The sequence below is a fragment of the Loxodonta africana genome, chromosome 24, assembly GCF_030014295.1.
Source record: "Loxodonta africana isolate mLoxAfr1 chromosome 24, mLoxAfr1.hap2, whole genome shotgun sequence".
NCBI lineage: Eukaryota > Metazoa > Chordata > Mammalia > Proboscidea > Elephantidae > Loxodonta > Loxodonta africana.
In genome coordinates, this window is record NC_087365.1 from 35,616,800 (window position 1) to 35,635,639 (window position 18,840).

At 53.0% G+C, this 18,840-nt stretch overlaps 1 protein-coding gene across 3 annotated transcripts in view; it reads left to right on the top strand.

Annotated features, from left to right (window-relative positions):
* The first annotated feature begins 4,424 nt into the window (after window positions 1-4,424).
* DLGAP4 (DLG associated protein 4) overlaps window positions 4,425-18,840 on the top strand; it is an 86,763-nt gene continuing 72,347 nt past the window's right edge. For 2 of the 3 annotated variants that reach the window (XM_003411691.4, XM_010591657.3), the window contains exons 1-5: window positions 4,425-5,423; window positions 8,251-8,492; window positions 10,477-10,591; window positions 13,614-13,664; window positions 16,742-16,982. In XM_003411691.4, the coding sequence (XP_003411739.1) occupies window positions 4,425-5,423; window positions 8,251-8,492; window positions 10,477-10,591; window positions 13,614-13,664; window positions 16,742-16,982 (1,648 nt within the window). The remainder of the gene's footprint in view (window positions 5,424-8,250; window positions 8,493-10,476; window positions 10,592-13,613; window positions 13,665-16,741; window positions 16,983-18,840) is intronic. The other variant, XM_010591658.3, reaches the window with a different exon arrangement.

Genomic DNA, 18,840 nt, shown 5'->3' on the forward strand with positions numbered 1-18,840 from the left:
ATTAGCTTGAGCTGAAAACTTACTACCCTATAACTGCTTCTTACTTTCTGCATCATTTCTAGGCATCCTGAAGACCTTCCGCCATCCTCCCATTTAGTGAAATGTCTATTGAGCACCTAGTGTTCCAGGCCCTGTGCTGGGTAGTGAAGACACTGCAGTGAGGAAGGCAGCCTGGCCCCTGCTGTTCTGGGCTACCGTAGGACATAAGTCTGGACGATACAGCAGAGGGGCTGGCAGGTACAGAGCTGCTTTGGATGGGGTGGTCAGGGAAGGCTTCTCAGTGGAGACGGCCTGTGAGGTGAGATTTGAACGAAGTGAAGGAACAGTCATATTCATAGACCGGGGGTAGAAGCATTTCAGGCAAAGGGACCAGTGAGGGCAAAAGCCCCATAGTGGGAGCAGATGACCAAGTTCAAGGAACACAATGAAGGCCAGGGAGTAGGAGCAGGAAATGAGGTTGGAAAAGCCCAAGTAAGAAGATTGGCTTTTAGTCTCTGGGTCATGGGAGTCTTGGAAAGGATCTGAGCAGGTGGGGCTGTGGAGCTGGTGAGCAATGGTGGGATGCTAGAGGTATGTTGAAAGTAGAGTTGTTTTTGAAAGACTTGCTGTTGGATTGGGTTGGGGTGGGAGAGAAAGAGGGGTCAAGGATGATCCCAAGGTGCCTTACCTGAGCACCTGGGAGGATGGTGGTGTCATGAGCTGATGTAGGGAAGACTATGGGAGGAGCAGATTGGGGGTGGGAGATCAGGGGTTTTTGATTTTGGACATTTCAGGCATCTGGGAATGGCAAAGAGGCAGTTAGACATGCGAGTCTGGTGTTTGAAGGAGAGAATGGGTAGAAGATGTAAATTTAGGAGTTGTCAGATATAGGTGGTGTTTAAAGCCATGCGGCTGGATGAGATCACCAGGAGAGAGAGTGTAGAAAGAAGCAAAGAACACTGAGTTCCTCTAGCGCTCAGAGTTCGGAGGAGGAGAAGCCTGCAAGAAATGGTGCAGAAGTGACAAGAGATGGAGGAGGAGAATAAGAGGGGACACCCAGAGAGGAAAGGCACGGTGCAACACAGCCTGACTCTCTCTACCTCCACCTATACCTCAAGCAGCACCAAGGCCCTAGAGGCCCATAGAGCCCATCCTTCCCCTTCCATGCATCATTCCTTCAGAGATCTTAGGCAGTATTTGTGTCCTCCATAAAATAAACAAAACCCGACCTGTTGCCGTGGAGTCAATTCCCACTCATAGAGACCCTATGGACTGTCGTAAACATCCCAGAACGTCCAGTCATTCCTTGTTATATCATTTCTAGCCCTTCATCACTTGACTCACCCTCCCATGCCCCATTCCAGTTGTCTGTCTCTTACCAAGCAGGGCTCAGCGCTAAGCAGGACTATCCCCTCCCTCTATTTAGACTTTCTACCTTTATTAATGCAACTTTAGGCAGAAGCAACTTTTTTGATAGCAGCTTATATAGAAGAAATGAATGGGGAATGCTAAGGGGTTTAGGTTGAGTGAAGGGAAAGGGTGTGAGGAAGGGAAGTGGGATTGGGAACATCTGAAAAAGGGTATGGGTTAGATCAGGGAAGGTCTTGACTGCCACACCAAGAAGTTTGGACTGAGGAAGAACGAGGGATCCAAAGAAGATTCTGGATTAGAGGAATGACACAGATGAATTTTGCTTCAAGAAGAGCCATGCTGGGTTTTGTTCCTGGCCTTGTCCCTAATTAGCTCTCCCATGCTCACAGGTCAACTGTGGCTCCCGGATGAGCCAGCGTAGGGCAGGGAGGCCCCACTCTGTGCAAGTCGGGGATAGTGGCTACAGGCACAGAGGCACCACAGAGCAGGGAGGGCTCTGGGATGGCAGCAGTTCCACTGGTTCCCCCACATTTCCGTGAGGGCAATGAGGCTGATATTAATGAGAGGTAATTATGGGCACCCGATGGGCCTAAGTATAGCTCAGAGACAAAGGCGGTGCGAGGCAGCCAGCTGCTTCCTACTGCAAGGCTGAGGCCTGCCTATTTTAAGACCTCCCCAGAGTGAGGCTCCTGCCACCCAGGGGTGCTGAGGGCTGGTGCTCACTGGGCTAGGAAACCTGACAGAGAGCTCAGAGGAAGTCAGTGTGACCACACCCTCAGCCCATCCTGCTCAAACCCTCTACTCCCAGAGGGGGAAACTGACCCCAGAGAGGGGAAGAGACCAGTCCAAGGTCACATCAAGTAAATAGCAGAGCCAGGATTTGAATTCTGTTCAACTCATGCACTTTCCATTCCACTAGGCAACACCCCTAAACTGGAAGCCTTGACCTGCTCCCAAGAAGTATAGTGAGGGGAGTGTGACTGATGTTTATCTAGCACTAAGTTCCAGAGGCTTTCTATATGACATCATGGTTAATGCTCATCATAATCTTGGAAAGTAGGGATCACTGTCCCCATGTTATAGAAGGGAAATCTGAGGCCCAGGAAGAGTAATTAAACTGCCAAAGGTATCACAGGGAGGAGGGAAAGAAGTAGAACCCAGTTCTGCCCTGTCAGGTCAGCTCTGAGATTTGCACATTGAAGTTTACTGGGAAGTCTCAGGAACTCCTGTGAGAGGTGAGGGGAGCAGAATTGTGTAGAAGGAAGAGTTGAAACAAAGTACAGTCACAGAAAAGGCTGCAGCTGACCCTGTGGGCAGTTCTGGAGTGGGGATGGTCCTTCAGGGTTGTTCTGAATTGGGGTAGGGGAGCCAGGCCTTTGTACTGCCCAAGTCAACTGGTTATCAGACACAGGCTGCCTCCAGGGAAGGAGCATACCCTTGGATGAGGATCTCCCTTTGGCTGAGAGCAGCTTCTGGGCAGGGGCACAGCTGTGAATGTCAGCAGCCAGTGCTCCTGGCCACTGAAGGCATGAGAGCCTCCAAACTGAAGGAGGGATCTGGGTGGCCACCGCAGCACCCGTACCATGTCCTACTGCATTTGTCCTTTCACCCAATTCAGTGGTCTTTGGTATGTTCACAGTGTTCTGCAGCCATCACCACTGTCTGGTTCCAGAACACGTTTATCACTCCAAAAGGAAGCCCCACTCCCATTCGGCAGTTATTCTTCCTTCTCTTTCCCCTCAGTCCCTAGCGACCACTAATCTACTTTTTGTCTGTATGAATTTGCCTATTCTGGACATTTTATAGAAATGAAATCAGACAATTTATGGCCTTTTGTGTCTCTTGTGCTTTCATTTATATTTCAAGGTTCATCCATGCAGCAGTACTTCATTTCTTTTTATTGCTAAATAATAGTCATTGTGGATATACCATATTTTGTTTATCCATTTACCTGTTAATGGGCATTTGGGTTGTTTGCACTTTTAGGCTGCTGTGAATAAGCTGCTATGAACATTCGTGTACAAGTTGGAGTGGCTGTTTTGGTGGGGGCATGTGGACAGGGTTTGGATGTTATCATGGATCGAATTGTGTCTCCCAGAAACATGTGTCAGCTTGGTTAGGCCATGATTCCCAGTATTGTTTGGTCATCTTCCAGTTTGTGATTGTAATTTTATGTTAAAGAGGATTAGGGTGGGATTATAACACCCTTACCAGATCACATCCCTGAGCCAATGTAAAGGGAGTTTCTCTGGGGTGTGGCCTGTACCACCTTTTGTCTTACAAGAGATAAAAGGAAAGGAAAGTGAACAGAGAGGGGGGAGGACCTCATACCACCAAGAAAGCAATGCCCGGGGTCCCTGCACAGAGAAGCTTCTAGTCCGGGGAAAGATTGATGAGAAGGTGAACAGAGAGAGTAAGCCTTCCCCTGGAGCTGATGCTGTGAATTTGGACTTTGAGCCTACTTTACCATGAAGAAATAAATTTCTCTTTGTTCAAGCCATCCACTTGTGGTATTTCTGTTATAGCAGCACTAGATGACTAAGACAGATGTGTAGGTTGGGGTGCTTTCATGTGTGAAGCTCCTCAGGGTGAGGGACAGAGTCAAAGAAGGGCAGAGACGCAGGGTGGGCAGTTTCCCCCCCCCACTGCCACGTTCCAACACAGAATTTGGAGGAGACCAAGAATTCTGACTTCAAACCTGGCTTTCCGGGTAATTATGAAGATATATTTGTCAAGGTAGGAGAGTAGGACATATTTTGTTTGACAGGTTTTTTTTAACTTGATTTGGAACTTTTAAATATCTACGCATATAGCAGGTGAGCCTCCATAGGTACTCGTGTCCTGAGCCCCACAGTGTCCGGGGAGGCCTAGAGTTGGAGACTCCACTGATCTTAGAGCTTCTCCTAACTCTGAGATCTGCAGCGGTGTGGCTGACCTTCCAGGCACCTGTCCCCTCCCAGTCCATTCAACTGTCTGACCCTTCTCTGTCTTCTCTCCCCAGGATAGCTGCCGCCCGGGAGAGGCGACCTGGGCGCCCTGCTAGGGCAACGGCCCCTGCCCCGTGGGCCGGGATCATGAAAGGCCTCGGTGACAGCCGCCCCCGCCACCTCTCCGACAGCCTGGACCCACCACACGAGCCCCTGTTCGCAGGGCCTGACCGCAACCCCTACCTGCTATCACCCACAGAGGCCTTTGCCCGCGAGGCTCGCTTCCCTGGGCAGAACGCCTTGCCAGGAGATGGCCTCTTCCCACTCAACAACCAGCTGCCACCACCCAGCAGCACCTTCCCCCGCATCCACTACAACTCCCACTTCGAGGTGCCAGAGGAGAGCCCCTTCCCCAGCCATGCCCAGGCCACCAAGATCAACCGGCTGCCTGCCAACCTCCTGGACCAGTTTGAGAAGCAGCTGCCCATCCACCGCGATGGCTTCAGCACACTCCAGTTCCCCCGCGGCGAGCCTAAGGCCCGTGGCGAGAGCCCCGGCCGCATTCGCCACCTGGTCCACTCAGTCCAGCGGCTCTTCTTCACCAAAGCACCCTCACTGGAGGGCACAGCGGGCAAGGTTGGTGGCAATGGCAGCAAGAAAGGTGGCCTGGAGGACGGCAAAGGCCGGAGGGCCAAGAGCAAGGAGCGGGCCAAGGCCGGAGAGCCCAAACGGCGCAGCCGCTCCAACATCTCAGGCTGGTGGAGCTCTGATGACAACTTGGATGGTGAGGGAGGCGCCTTCCGCAGCAGCGGTCCAGCCTCTGGGCTGATGACCCTAGGCCGCCAGGCAGAGCGCAGCCAGCCACGCTATTTCATGCATGCCTACAACACTATCAGCGGGCACATGCTCAAAGCTGCCAAGAACAACACCGCAGAGCTGACCGCCCCACCACCCCCGCCTGCTCCCCCAGCCACGTGCCCCAGCCTTGGGGTGGGTACCGACACCAACTATGTCAAGCGAGGCTCCTGGTCCACTCTGACCCTCAGCCATGCCCATGAGGTCTGCCAGAAGACTTCAGCTACCTTGGATAAGAGCCTGCTAAAGTCCAAGTCCTGCCACCAGGGTCTAGCCTACCATTACCTGCAGGTGGGTCTCTGCCAGGGTCAGGAGGGTGAGGAGACACCAGATTGAGGCCCAGCTGTGCCACAGATTTACTTGAGAAATCGCTTCTCTCTGGGCCTCTGTTTACTGGGCTATGAAATGGGTGGCTGTGATACCCACTAATAAGGGAATTCCTTCCATTGGTCATGCTCTCAGCAGGCTTTAATTAGGGCCCTTCTGAGCCCAGTCCTGGGAGACACAGTAGGAACTAAAACATGTCCCTGTCCTTTAGAAGACAAAGCTGGAAGCTGTACCATCCCACTCCCCATCGTAGAGCCAACTGTCACATGCTATTTGTCAGCCTCATGCCTGCCTCCTCCACCAGACTAGGGAATCCTTGAGGACAGGGACCACCTTTATTGGAGCCATATGTCCCCAAGGCCCAGGACAGAGTCTGGCATGGAGGAGGTACTCAGGAAATGCAAGAAGGAGGTGGGAGGGCTGGGTGGACAGGTGGACAACTAAGTGAACAGAGCTAGAAAAAAAGAAGACACAGTCCTGGCTATCAGCATGCTGGGAGGAGGAAGATGCATGAATAGATAGTCCTGTCAGTGCTATGGGGTGTGATAGAGATCCCGAGGAGGCCTGGCCCAGCAGGGGGGACCGATTTCTCCTTTCAAATGCTAAAATCGATTGAGGCTTTTATGCACCAAGGCCACACAGCTTGAAAGTAGCAGAAGGTTCAGAGAGGTACGGCCTGGCTGCATACCTCTACAGGGCTCTCAAGAGCAGAGCAAGGAGCTGTGGGTGGGAGTTACAGGAAGCAGATTTCAGGACACCTCGCAATGGAAGGGGTTGCTTCTGTAGGTAGTGAGCACCTCATCCCAAGGGGTATGTGAGCAGCCCTGGCCGGCCTTGGAAACCCACCTTAGGCTGCATTTTGACCCCGGTGAGCTTTAAGATCAGACAAAGCCCTGGGTTCTTATCATTCTGTATTAAATTCCAGAGACAGTGAGACTGTGGGGGAAAGGACAATTTCTTTTTCAATAGGAGGAAACTGAAGTCTGGGCAGTCCCCTTCCTGAAAAACATCAGGGAAGGTGGTGTGTGACCTGGCTTCCTCTCAAAATGGTGTGGTTTGTTCTGGTCGTGTGAAAATGCATGGAAGCACCTTGAGCCCTGCAGGCCCTGGGGTTTGTGTTGCCTGCCTGGGTTATTGGGGTGGGCTGGGGGGAAGGACAGGGACAGGTTTTGAGCAGAGAGAGACAAGGCCATGTTCCCAAGGGACAGGTGAGGGTAAGGCAGGTGGACTAGCCTGTTGTTTGGGAGCAGAATTCTCAGGCTCTGCTGACTGGCTGGGCAGTTATCACAGGGGTTATAGGAGGGCTGAGGGAGGTCTCTGAGGTGGAACCTCAGCCAGAAGTCAACCAGTGGCATTGAGGGCACCGAGAAGGGTGTGGCACCTGTATGAGCATGGTAACGAGGGGAGTGTGCATTTGTGTGTGGGGGGAAGAATGTGTGTGCTATGTACACTGTGAAACGTGTGTACCTGTGTGTCCATGATGAATGTAAGGGGTGGACACTGTATGTGTTGAGGCAAGGACACAGTGAGGTGGGGACATGTCAAGTTGTGTCCACAGGCAGCGGTTGCTGGTGTGTCTGTGAGGAGGGGTATGTCCACAATGAGGTGTAAATGCAAGCAAGGGTGAGGCTGTGAGGTGAGTACACTCTGCATACATGTTAAGGGGTGTGTACGTGGTGAAGTGGTTGCCAGCATGTGTCCTTGGTGAGGTGGTGTGTAGTAAGCTGTAAGTGCTTGCTGAGGGGTGTGTGGGAAGGATATGCTGGCTCTCTGTGCATGGTGAGATGTGTGTACGCAATGAAGTGTGTTGACTCTGCCCTGACTGAAGTTCGTGACAGTGCTGAAGTGTGTGATTACTTCATCATGAGGTGAACATCCACTGTGTGCACATGACAGTATCAAGTGAAGGAGGATGTAGGCTGTGTGCTGCCTCAAAGCAGCCGATGGAGCTTGGCTGGGGAGGGCTGAGGAGGCCTCCTCACTGCCACCATCACCCCTGGGGATGCGGGAGGTGCAGGGCTACCAGGGTCCACACTGCCCTTACAGCTATGACCTCACCAGCCTTGTCACTGTCCCTGTTCCAGGTGCAGATGGGAAAACTGAGCCCTTTTCTACCTAACCACATGGCTGCTTGAGACCAGGCAAGCCCCTATTTTTCTGTATCCCAGTTTTCCCACCTGTGAGACAAGGAATGTTGTTTGGCTCTAAGGACCCCGCCCCCATGCTGGTGTGTCAGTATCCTCTGAGCACCACCACCACCAGCCTAGGGCCAGGCTCGGGTTCCAGGTCTGAAGACCTCTCCTGTCCTCAGGCCTGATGTTCTCACAGTGGCAGGGGATCGTTAAGTACCCTCAGAGAGTGTGGGTGAAGTGACCGGAACACAGGGGCGCCAGAAAAGGTAGCTACAGTGGAGATCGTTGTGATCATGGCCTGGGACAGTTTTGCTGGGGCAAACCCAGTCTGGGAACCGTGGCAAAATCTTGTGGCCAGCAGAGGGGCAGGGACTTGCTAAAGGCCACTTAGTGAGGTTGTAGCAGGGCCAGTTCTGGAACCGGGTATCCTCCTTCCCAGACCAGGGCCCTGCTTTGCTGCTGGGTGGTTTCCATGTCAGTAAACCCAGCACAGAGGCCAAACTCTCCGAAGTGGGGAGCGAGGGAGCTTCAGGGCCCGGAGCTGAGGGTTCTCACCTTTGGCTCTCTTTCCAGGTGAGTGGCCCGAGGCCTGGTGGGGCGCCGGGGAGGGTGGGCTGCCCCCTGCGCCACCCCCGCTGAAACCTGCCCTCCATCCGCAGGTGCCCGGCGGCGGCGGCGAGTGGACCACCGCGCTGCTGTCCCCGCGCGAGGCGGACGCCGCGGGCGAGGGCCCCATCCCGTGCCGGCGTATGCGCAGCGGCAGCTACATCAAGGCCATGGGGGACGAGGACAGTGACGAGTCCGGCGGCAGCCCCAAGCCCTCGCCCAAGACGGCGGCGCGGCGCCAGAGCTACCTGAGGGCCACGCAGCAGTCGCTCGGAGAGCAGAGCAACCCCCGCAGGTAAGCGCGCAGCCCCGCCCCTGGACCCCGGCAGGCCCTGCCCCCTGGGAAAGTCTCTCCTAAGTCCCACCCGGTGAGAGCTTCGGGCACTGGTGAGTCCTGCTTCCTAGGGGCCCCCACCTCAGGGGTGAGGCCTGCCCACCAGTGAGTCCTGCCCGATAAGGGGACCCGCTCTCTTAAAGTGAGTCCCGTCCCCGTGGGAACCCTGCCCACAGACTAATTCTGGCCCTTGGAGCCCCGCCCCTTCAGGTGAGCCCCGCCCACACTTGAGCTCTGTCTGCGCGTGCAAGCCCCGCTCCCGGGGAAGCCTTGTCCCTTAGGTGAGCCCCTTGCAGGTATGTCCCGCCTCTGAGAACCTCGCCAGCTGTGAGCCCCCGCCCCCAGCCCTGCCCTACGGGTGAATCCTGCCCTCCGGCCTCAGATCCAGGCCTTTTAGTGAACCTGCCCTCAGGTTAGCCCAGTCCCTGAGATTCTCGTCCTTAGCTTGGCTCCTCCCTTGGATGAGTATACCCCAGAGAACCCTGCCCTTTGGTGAACCGCCCCATGACCCCACCCACAGTTAAGTCCTGACCTCAGGTAAGCCCTGCACATAAGGAGAATCCCTGACTCAGGTAAACCCTGCCCACAGGAGCTACATCCCCAGGTGAGTTCTATTTCCACAGAGAGGCTGCCCCTTTGGATCCTCTTCAGGTGAGGAGAACCCTCCCCTTAATGAGACCATCACACTTATCAGCACTGCCCAGGAGACCAGAGCCTCTGTAACAGATCGCCATGCTAAGCTCCAAAATTCAGCTCCAGAAATCAAAGAGACAGCCTTCACCTGCCTCATTACCCTTCCTGGAAGTCCACGATCCTGCCCCATTCTCTTGCTTTAAGACTTGGAAGAGTTAGTGGGAACAAGCTCATTCCTAGTTCTTCAGATAGCACCAAGCAGTAGCACCAACCAGGGAGGGGGCAGTGTACTCAGAGCAAAAGTCCAGGTGGCTGATGCAGAAGGCAGGGGAATGGGTGGAACACTACTGCCTACTCCCAGGTCTGCCCCTCTCTGAGCCTTGGTATCTGCACTTTAGGTGAGGGGACTGAGCTGGATGATCTCTAAGACCCCTTCTAGTCCTGAGGTCCTAGGATTCTGTGAATGACCAGAGGGCATTACGGTGGGAGAGGTGGGCAGGGCCAGGGCATGGACCTTGAGTGACCTGAAATCAATAATTATAGTAATAGCAGTACCAGTAATGGCCGCTATCTATCAGCATTTACTGCACACTGCCCCGGTGCACCATGACCGGCATCACGAAATCCTCACCACAGCCACAGCAGGCAGGTGGTGTCATCCCCATCGTACAGGTGAGGAAACAGGCCTAGCAAGGGGTGGTGACTTTTCGAGGTCACCCAGCAAGGAAGCTGAATTCCAATTCAGTTTCTTCTTGTCTAGGACCTGAGCTGTTGGCTGCTCAGCCTTTATTCCCAGAGCAGGGATTGGAGGAGGCCCAGGGTCAGGCAGGTGTGAGAAAGATGGAGGCAGGGAATGGGGTGAAGGGATGAGTCTCCAGGGACCTGTGGAGTCCATCTGGTCACTGTGGCAAAACTGGGGCCCTTTGGGCAGCCCTAGCCTGAGGCCAAGGTATTAGGCCTCTAGGATTGTCCCAGATGGGCAGGGAAGAAGGCAGGGGACTGTCAAGGTGGGCTCCTCTGGGGTTGGACTCCGAATGGTCAAATGCAAGCTGCTGCTGCCATCTCGTGGCTTCAATGGGCATGACAGGCGAGGGCCACCTCTACTCTCCAGATTCACCATATAGTCAAGGCCTCCCGAAAGCTGGGTGCTCTCCCCTTGCTCTGCACCTCCAACCACCATCTGGGCTGGCAGTGACTTCCCTTTTACCCTCTGCTACTGGATGATCTTGGCCAGCCTTTCCCCCTCTGGGCCTCAGTTTCCCAGGCTGAACAATGGGTGGGCTGAGCCCCGTCTGCTCCCCACCCCCACCAGGAGTCTGGACCGCCTTGATTCAGTGGACATGCTTCTGCCCTCCAAGTGTCCGAGCTGGGAGGAGGACTACAATCCCATCAGCGACAGCCTCAACGACTCCAGCTGCATCAGCCAGGTGAGGGTGGTGAGCAAGCTGGAAGGTCAGTGGGCTTGGGAGGGTCCCAGCCTCTGGCCCTTAGCTCATTGACTCCCACCCAGGAAAGGGACAGATGTCCAGGTCCTGTTGAGTGGTCCCCACATGTCTGCAGTGTGCTTCCGTTTGGTCTTCGTCCCCAAGGCTCCCTGTGTGTGTCACTCTGCTCCCCCTGCAGTCCCTGTGGCTGGAGAGCACAGTCATGGGGCCTACACGTATGGCTTCTTGAGCCGAGGACCCTGAGGGAGGGGCCACACCACTGCTGTCAACCAGGCTGGGGCCACAGGCCCCAGGGCCTTGCCACCTCTCCTTGGGTTCTGACCCATGAGTACAGGGAACTGGAGACCTGGGTTCAAGTCCCAGTCTTGTCTCTGACAGTAAGACCCAGGACAAGTCACCTCTCCTCCCTGAGCCTCAGTTTCCTGACTGACCACAGGAGGGTGATCACTCCTAGTTCAAAGGGTTGTTGCAGGGCTTTGAACCGGTTCATTTTGGTTACAACTCCTGCTGAGAATTTGCATTTCCACCCCAGATATACTGAATCAGAACCGACATTTTAAACAAGATCCCCAGGTGATTCTTATGTATAACTTCCTGGGAACTTGTTCAAAGCCCTGGTTGTTGTGAGAACTAAATGAGATAAATAATGTGCTCAGCAAAGGGCAGCTATCATTATGGTTGTTATTATCATCTTGCTGTGTAACCTTGGGCAAGTTGCTTTTCTACTCGGGACCTCAATGCCCCACTTATTCGGTGAAAAGCTGGACTCCCAGGGCCCAGCCAACTCTGCCACTAGAGCAATAAGCATTCTGTGCTGCGCTTTTAATTTACAAGCTACTCTCGCAACCCTCAGCTCCCTGAACCCTCACCACAGTCACCCCCAGGAGGCCTTGTTGTCCATATCCCCATTTCACAGATAGGAAACTGAGGCTCAGAGAGATGCGGTCATGCACCTAGGAGGAGGCAAAGCCGGGCAGGGATCTGGGACTGTCATACACTAGACCTGGACCCTAGCCTCTGCTGTGTGTGCAGTACTTCGGGGTTTTTAAAGGGAAGGCCAGCCAAGGCTCAAGGGTTCCCCCCATGCAGGGATGAATTACACAATAAGCAAGGTGCACATGGGCTTACTTGTGCGTACTTACTAATCTGTAGTGAATAATTTCACCAGTTTTTCACCATGTCAAAGTGAAATTGTTCACTACAGATTAGTAAGTAAACGCAAGTAAGCCCATGCGTAGCCTGCTTACTGTTTAGTCCACCCCTGCCCCCATGGGGTGGAAGAAGAGACGAGGCCTGGAGCTGGCAGACACCCGCATGTAGGAGCACAATGAGGCAGTGGGGCAGCCAGGTGCAGACCAGCTCTTCTCTGGGCAGGAATAGGCCTTAGGCTCCACAGGAAGGCTTTGGGGCCCCGCCTCCTCACCACTCCACAGTTCTAGCCTGGCCAAGCCCTCCCCAGCACTATCATTCGCAGACTCCCAGGAGAGTAACCTCAGACGTGGGGTAGGGTAGAGGGCTCCAAACCCGTGGAACCCTTTGCCCTTGCCACCCTCATCCAGGCCCCACCAAGTCTGACCTGAACGGCTGCCTGGCCTCCATGCCTTCCACCTCCAATCCATTCCCAGCGGCCAGAGGGAGCTTGTAAAAGACGTAAGTCAGATCACTCCGTACCCCTGCTCCGAACCCTTCCATGGCTCCCCTCTCACCCCGAGTGAAAGCCAGAGTCCTTACTTGGTCTCACTAGGCCCTGCAAAGTCCAGGCCCTGCCTCCGTCTCAGGGCTGATCTCCTACAAGCTCTGCTGCTCACTCAGCTCCAGCCACTCTGGCCTCCTTTCTGCCCCTCACACATCAATGTGCCATCTTATTCCTGCCTCAGGGTTGTTGCATTCATTGTTCCCTCTCCTCTCAAATCTTAGCAAGAATCAAATGTCACCTCCTCAGAGAGACCTTCCCTGGCCTCTGTCTAAACTAGACCCCAGGCACTGTTTCCTCGCCCTGTTTTATTTTCTTGTGGGCACTTATGCTATCTGAAATATCTGTTTATTTATCTAATGACTGTCTCCCTCTTAAGAGGGTGGGGATCTTGCTGTCCTGTTCCTCGTGGTGTCCCCAGCATCTAGCACATACCAGTCCAGGGCAGGGCCCAGCAGGTGTTTGCTGAATGGACAGTACCCCTCCCTGTCTCCCCCAGTTTACCAGGTTCTCTTGTCTCGCAGTCTTCCTGTCTCTGTCTGTCTCCCTCTATTTTTCTGTCTGTGTTCTATCTCTCCTAATGCACATTTTTCTCTGGGTCTCTCTAATGTGTCTGCATTTCCATGTTTCTCTCTGTATCTGTCTGTCATGCATGCCCCATCTCCATCCCCTGACTGGCCCTGGCAACTGGAATAGTTTTGCCCTTTGACAACACAAGGCCTATGGTATCACCCAAGCTGGGAACCCCGGCAGCTCTCTCCCACCATCCTCTACCCAGCCCCAGCTGTCTCCTAGCCCAGGGTCCTATGGCTCCCCCATGCCCCTATATTCAGGAGCTTGAGCTGACCCAAGCTGTATATGTGGCCCCAAAGTTGGAGATGTCCCAGCTCGGGCTGTGTCTCTGAGGCCTGGATTCCTACCAGAAGGAGCCCCTGTCCCACCAGGTACTAGACTGCTTATGCCCTGCCTGGGGAAGAGAGGGCTCTGGGCACCATCCCTGATCAGTAGATCCTGGTGAGCTGCCCACCCAGGTTAGACATGGCAGACGGGGGATCCATGGCCCAGGGGTGAGGGCAAGAGAAGGACTTATAAAGAGCAGCATATAAGTCCTCAGCCATGCCCAGCCCCACGAGGAGTGAGCCTCCCATCCCAGGATGAAGCCAAGTAAGACATCCTAGCATCTGGGCTTCACCCAGTCTGGGAGGAGGTTAGACAAGCCAGCTCCAAGTTTTCTTGTAGCTAAGCCTAAATACCCCACTCCAGCCCCCAACCCTGGTCTCCCTATAACCCTTCCCCCTCTCTTTCCTGCAGATTTTTGGACAGGCCTCCCTGATCCCCCAGTTGTTTGGCCATGAGCAGCAGGTCAGTATGTTTGCCATTCTCTCATCCCCTAAACCCAGACTCTAGGGCCGGGTCTTAGGCCTGGCATCTGAATGGTCCTAGCCCCGCTCCCGGGCAGGTGCAGAGTCACCACCAAGAAAGCTACTGCCAGTGAGGATGGAGTTTAGGTCCACAATGGTGCCCTGATGCTCCCCTACCTGCCCTTATCACTTCACTTCTCTGTGCCTCAGTTTCCTCTTAAAAATAGTAAAGAATGAGTTCGGTTTTATGGATTAGACAAGAAATGACCTCAGGTTAATGGAAGGCATTCCCTGAAATTCCTCTGGCTCCATCCTCAAAGTTAGATCAGGCCTGAGGAGGGTTTTATTTGGATGGGCTGGTGGCTGGGGTCTGCTGCTATTGGCCTCTAGACCCCAGACCTGAAGTCCCCTGGCTTTTCTCCTTTCTAGGGCTCCAGCAAGCTCTTTAAGGATGTTGGGGTGTTGGAGTGAATGGGGAGAGTGTTTTACCAAAGTGGGTGGAGTTGCTGCCAGGCTTGGCAGTGTGTGGGTGCCCTAAGGGTGCTGCCTCCCAGGCACACCTATCTTGGCCCCAGAAGTGGACCCCTCCCTCCCAGGCTGCAACTCCAAGACCAGAAAGTGGGGCAGGAAAGGTGCTCTGAGCTCAACCCCTCAGGGTAGCCAGAGTTGGTGAGGGACTTGTTCAAGGCCATACGTTCTGCAGGAGCAAAACTGGGTCCACATCTCCTGATCCCAACCACAGATGCCTCTGTCCTCACTCTGCCTGTCATAGTTCCTCTTGAACACATTATTCCAGAAGGTCTTTGGGGAGTCCACAGTGGGCCAGGTGGTAAAGGTTGTTCCCATCTTCTCTGAGCCTCCTCTAACAGCAGAACAATACCCACTTCAACAGGCTTGTGGTAAGGATGCCGTGTGTTAAGATACAAAGCCCCAGGGCAGTGTGCTCCACACAGCGGGTCCTTAGTGATACACACACCAGCAGCACTGGCCAGCTCATCCACACCCCCAGCTTGGGAGCATCTTACCAGCATTTATAAATCCTCACGTTCATGCTACATAGCTGCCCGTAATAATGGGTGCAGCTTCCCGGGTACTTCCTCTCCCAGGCACTGTTCTGAGCACATGATATGCATTATTTTATCTTGACAACAACCCTATGAAATTAGGACTATAATTAGCCCCATTTTATAGGTTGGAAACTGAGACACAGAGAGGTTAAGTGACTTGCCTAAGTTCGTACTGTGAGTTGTGAGGAAGGGATGGACCCAGGATCCAAGCCCTGGCAAACTGCTTCAAGAGCTGTGCTGTTACTTGTAGTCCTGAAGCAAGACCTCATTGCCCTTGGCAGTCACAAAAGCCTCTCAGTGTGCTTCAGGTCACAGCGAGAGGATAAACAGTTCTCACTTTAATGCCTACTCCCATGAATTCTGGCTCTGCCACATGGCCTATATTTTAATATATCAGCGCTGTCAGGTAGAACCTTCTGCGATGATGGAAATGTTCTATAATCCGTGTTGTCCAATTAGGTGGCCACTAGTCATATGTGGCTACTGAGCAAGCGAATTGGTTAGTGTTTCTACACCAAAAATAAACCTGTTGCTGTCAAGTCGATTCTGACTCATAGCAACCTGCAGGACAGAGTAGGACTGCCCATAGGGTTTCCAAGGCTGTAAATCTTTATGGAACCAGACTGCCACCTTTTTCTCCCACGGAGCGACTGGTAGGTTCGAACCACTGAACTTTTTGGTTAGCAGCCAAGCACTTAATTATTGTGGCCGGCAGGGGTCCTAGCGTGACTATAGGAGCCACTAGCTACATGTGGCTATTTAGGTTTAAATTAGCCACATGTGGCTAGTGGCTCCTACATTGGACAGCACAGATTTAGACCTTTCCAAACATAGTCTCCAAATTGGGTGGGAGCTATCTTGTCATTTTATCTGATGCTGTCTTAGACAAGTGCACAGGCATCCATTTCAATTAGATGAGGAAAAACTGACCCAGAGAAGACAGTGATGGCCTGAGGTCACACAGCCAGGTCGGGGCAGAGCTGGCCCCCAGGCCCAACTCCATCTTTTGCCCCACATAACCCTCAGTCTAGCCCAGGCCTTCCCCTAGGACCTCCGCCCAGTGCCCATCTTTGGGCAGCTAACTCCCTAGGTTATATGCTGTGGTCCTCGGTTACCATCGTGGCCTGAGGCATGGGTCGGACAGACCCTTCCAGAACTCTTGGAGAATATGTATTGTGAGGGGATAAAATAGAGAAGCAGAGCCATAGATTTGGAGGATTCTACATGGTCATCTCTGGAGGAACACTGAGAAACCATCTAGACGAGGTTGAACTAGATGCAAGAACTAGATGCAAGTGGCAAATAGCATATATGCCACCACTTTAAGTACTGCCCATGGCAGACATCACTAATCAATCCTCACTGCCACTATCCTCATACCAGTCTTATCTTCTCTCACCAGACTATTACATCAGCTTCATCTTTAACCTCCTGGCTCCTTTCCAGACCCCCATCCAATATCTATCCTGCACACCAGGGCTAGGTTAATCATCCTCAAACATTGTTGACTCTACCACTTCCTCAATTCATGCCTCTGGCAAGAGTCTTCCTCTCACTGATCTTCTGTTTTTTTGCCTGTAAAATGGAGAGATTGGGCCATAAGATGGGAAATAGCCAGCTTGCCTGCTGCCACTCCCATTCCAATATTACTAATTGATTACATTTTTCTTTCCTGCTGACTCAGATGTGACCTCAAAATCTACTATCAGTTGAGCAGTGTGGACACACAAGATACAATCTAGTTAACATCCTATAATATTCCAACTTCCTCCCCCATTTTAGAGATGGAAAATTGAGGCCCAGAGAGGTGCAATGACTTGCCCATGATCCCACAGCAAAGGCTGTGTATTTCTTAAGGGCTCTGCCTGCCCATCCCATATCCTGAGTGAGATGGGGGAATGGGAAGTGAGGCCTCACAGACTCTCCAGCCCTGCAGCTGAGCCGACCACCAGGTGCCCCTACCCCCAGGATAACCAGAGCTGGACCCTGACACCTGCCTTTGCCGGGACAGGTACGGGAGGCAGATCTGAGCGACCAGTACGAGGCAGCCTGTGAGTCGGCCTGCAGCGAAGCAGAGTCGGCAGTGGCAGAGGCGCTTGACTTGCCACTGCCCAGCTACTTCCGCTCCCGCAGCCACAGCTACCTGCGAGCCATCCAGGCGGGCTGTTCGCAGGAGGAGGACAGTGTCTCCCTGCAGTCCCTCTCCCCACCACCCAGCACTGGCAGCCTCAGCAACAGCCGCACGCTTCCAAGTGAGTCCCATGATGAGGGGGAAAGGGTTTCTTTGAGGGGACCCAAGGGACCATGCCTTCTGGGCCAGCCCATAAGGAATGCTGGGGAGGAGCCAGGGTGGGCTGCCTAGGACTGGAGGGATGGCTGGAGGCCTCGGGGGTGAACTGCACACCAGCTGGCGAACTGGAGCTCAAATGGGTATCACAGAGACAGATGCCACCCATGGTGTGGGGGTGTGGAGAGTGCTGGAACTTACAGATACTTGGTTGCCCCTGAGTCCCCTGAGCTAGTCTGGCTCCCTGGCTTAGTGCGGCCACCTGCTTGTGGGCAGGACTTACTGAAGCCCTACCTACCTGTTTGGATAGTTCGGTTGGCAAGCCTGTAAGGAGGGGCAGAACCTGCAGGCAGGCAGAGCCTGCAGGGAAAGGACAATACTCGCACTGAGTAGGTTTCTCTCATATCCACAAGGAGAGATAAGTTACGTTTCCTGATTCTTGTTCCAAATCCCCTGAAGATAACTGATGACCGATCGGAGAAAAATTGGATCCTAAGTCACTGAATGAAATAATAAACAGAAAATCAAGACCAAAGAAAAATGTAGTGGTTTCTGGTTTAGTAGAGAGGATTTTGGGCTTACTCTCACTACCTAACTCTCCTCCTAAGCCTGTTTTTCCATATATAAATCGAGGGTACAAGCCAGAGCCCAGAGAGGTCTTGGGGAGATGAAATAAGACTATGCATAGGGAGGGTTTCGCCACAGCCTTGTACCTGGTAGGAGCTTAACAAGTGGTAGCTGTTATTACTGGTTTCTCAGACTTGACCCTGAGCTTCCTTAGAGCCAAAGCCATAAAGGCAATTGGGGGTCGGATTGTTGTAGGAAGAGAAACAACTGTTTCAACAGCTCAGTTGGTGTTCGATGTAAATAAATGAACCTCCATGGATATTCTATATGCAGGTAACCAGCTTCTTGACCAAGTGAACTTTTGTTTTCACTGTTGCCTTTTAAATCCCCTCTGATCTTCTTGCCCCAGACTTGATTATGACTATGTTGGGCACATCTGTGAGACCACGGCCTTACGTTTTCTGGAAGCCCTTCTAACCAGCTGAGAGGATCCACTAGATGGCACTTTATTATTTTTCAAGTGTTAATACTGGGTACTGCAACTATATTCCTGATGACACAAACCCGGTCAACAACTTATGTACCTACTTACATTGTTGTTGTTGTGTGCCCTCGAGTCGATTCCAACTCATAGTGACCCTGCAGGACAGAACAGAACTGCCCCATAGGGTTTCTTAGGCTATAACCTTTATGGAAGCAGATCACCACGCCTTTTCTCCCTGGAAGTACCTGATGGATTCAAATCACTGACCTTTCAGTTAACAGCTGAGTGCAACCCTGGTGGCGTAGTGATTAAGTGCTGCTAACCAAGAGGTTGGCAGTTCAAATCCACGAGGCGATCCTTGGAAAATCTGTGGGGCAGTTCTGCTCTGTCCTATGGGGTCGCTATGAGTCGGAATCAATTTGACGGCAGTGGGTTGGCTTAACCAGTGCACCACCAAGGCTCCTTTCGTCTACTTATAGATAGATATAAATTTTTGTACTCTTAGGCCTACGTGTGATAGGAAAACATGTAAAAACACATGCATACTGGTATTCTCGTGCTACACATACAGGTAATATCTACATGTACCTGCAGACACACTCACATACGTGTTTCTCCTTCAAGGCTCGTGCCACCTCCACAGCTGTGAGCAAATCATGTCTCTAGCAGGCTGGAGCCACCAAACCAATTCTCACGTGGGCCCTCAGGGGGCCTCCTGTGTTACCCTGGTCAGCCCTCTGTTCAGGTATCCACAGGGACCACTACTAACTTA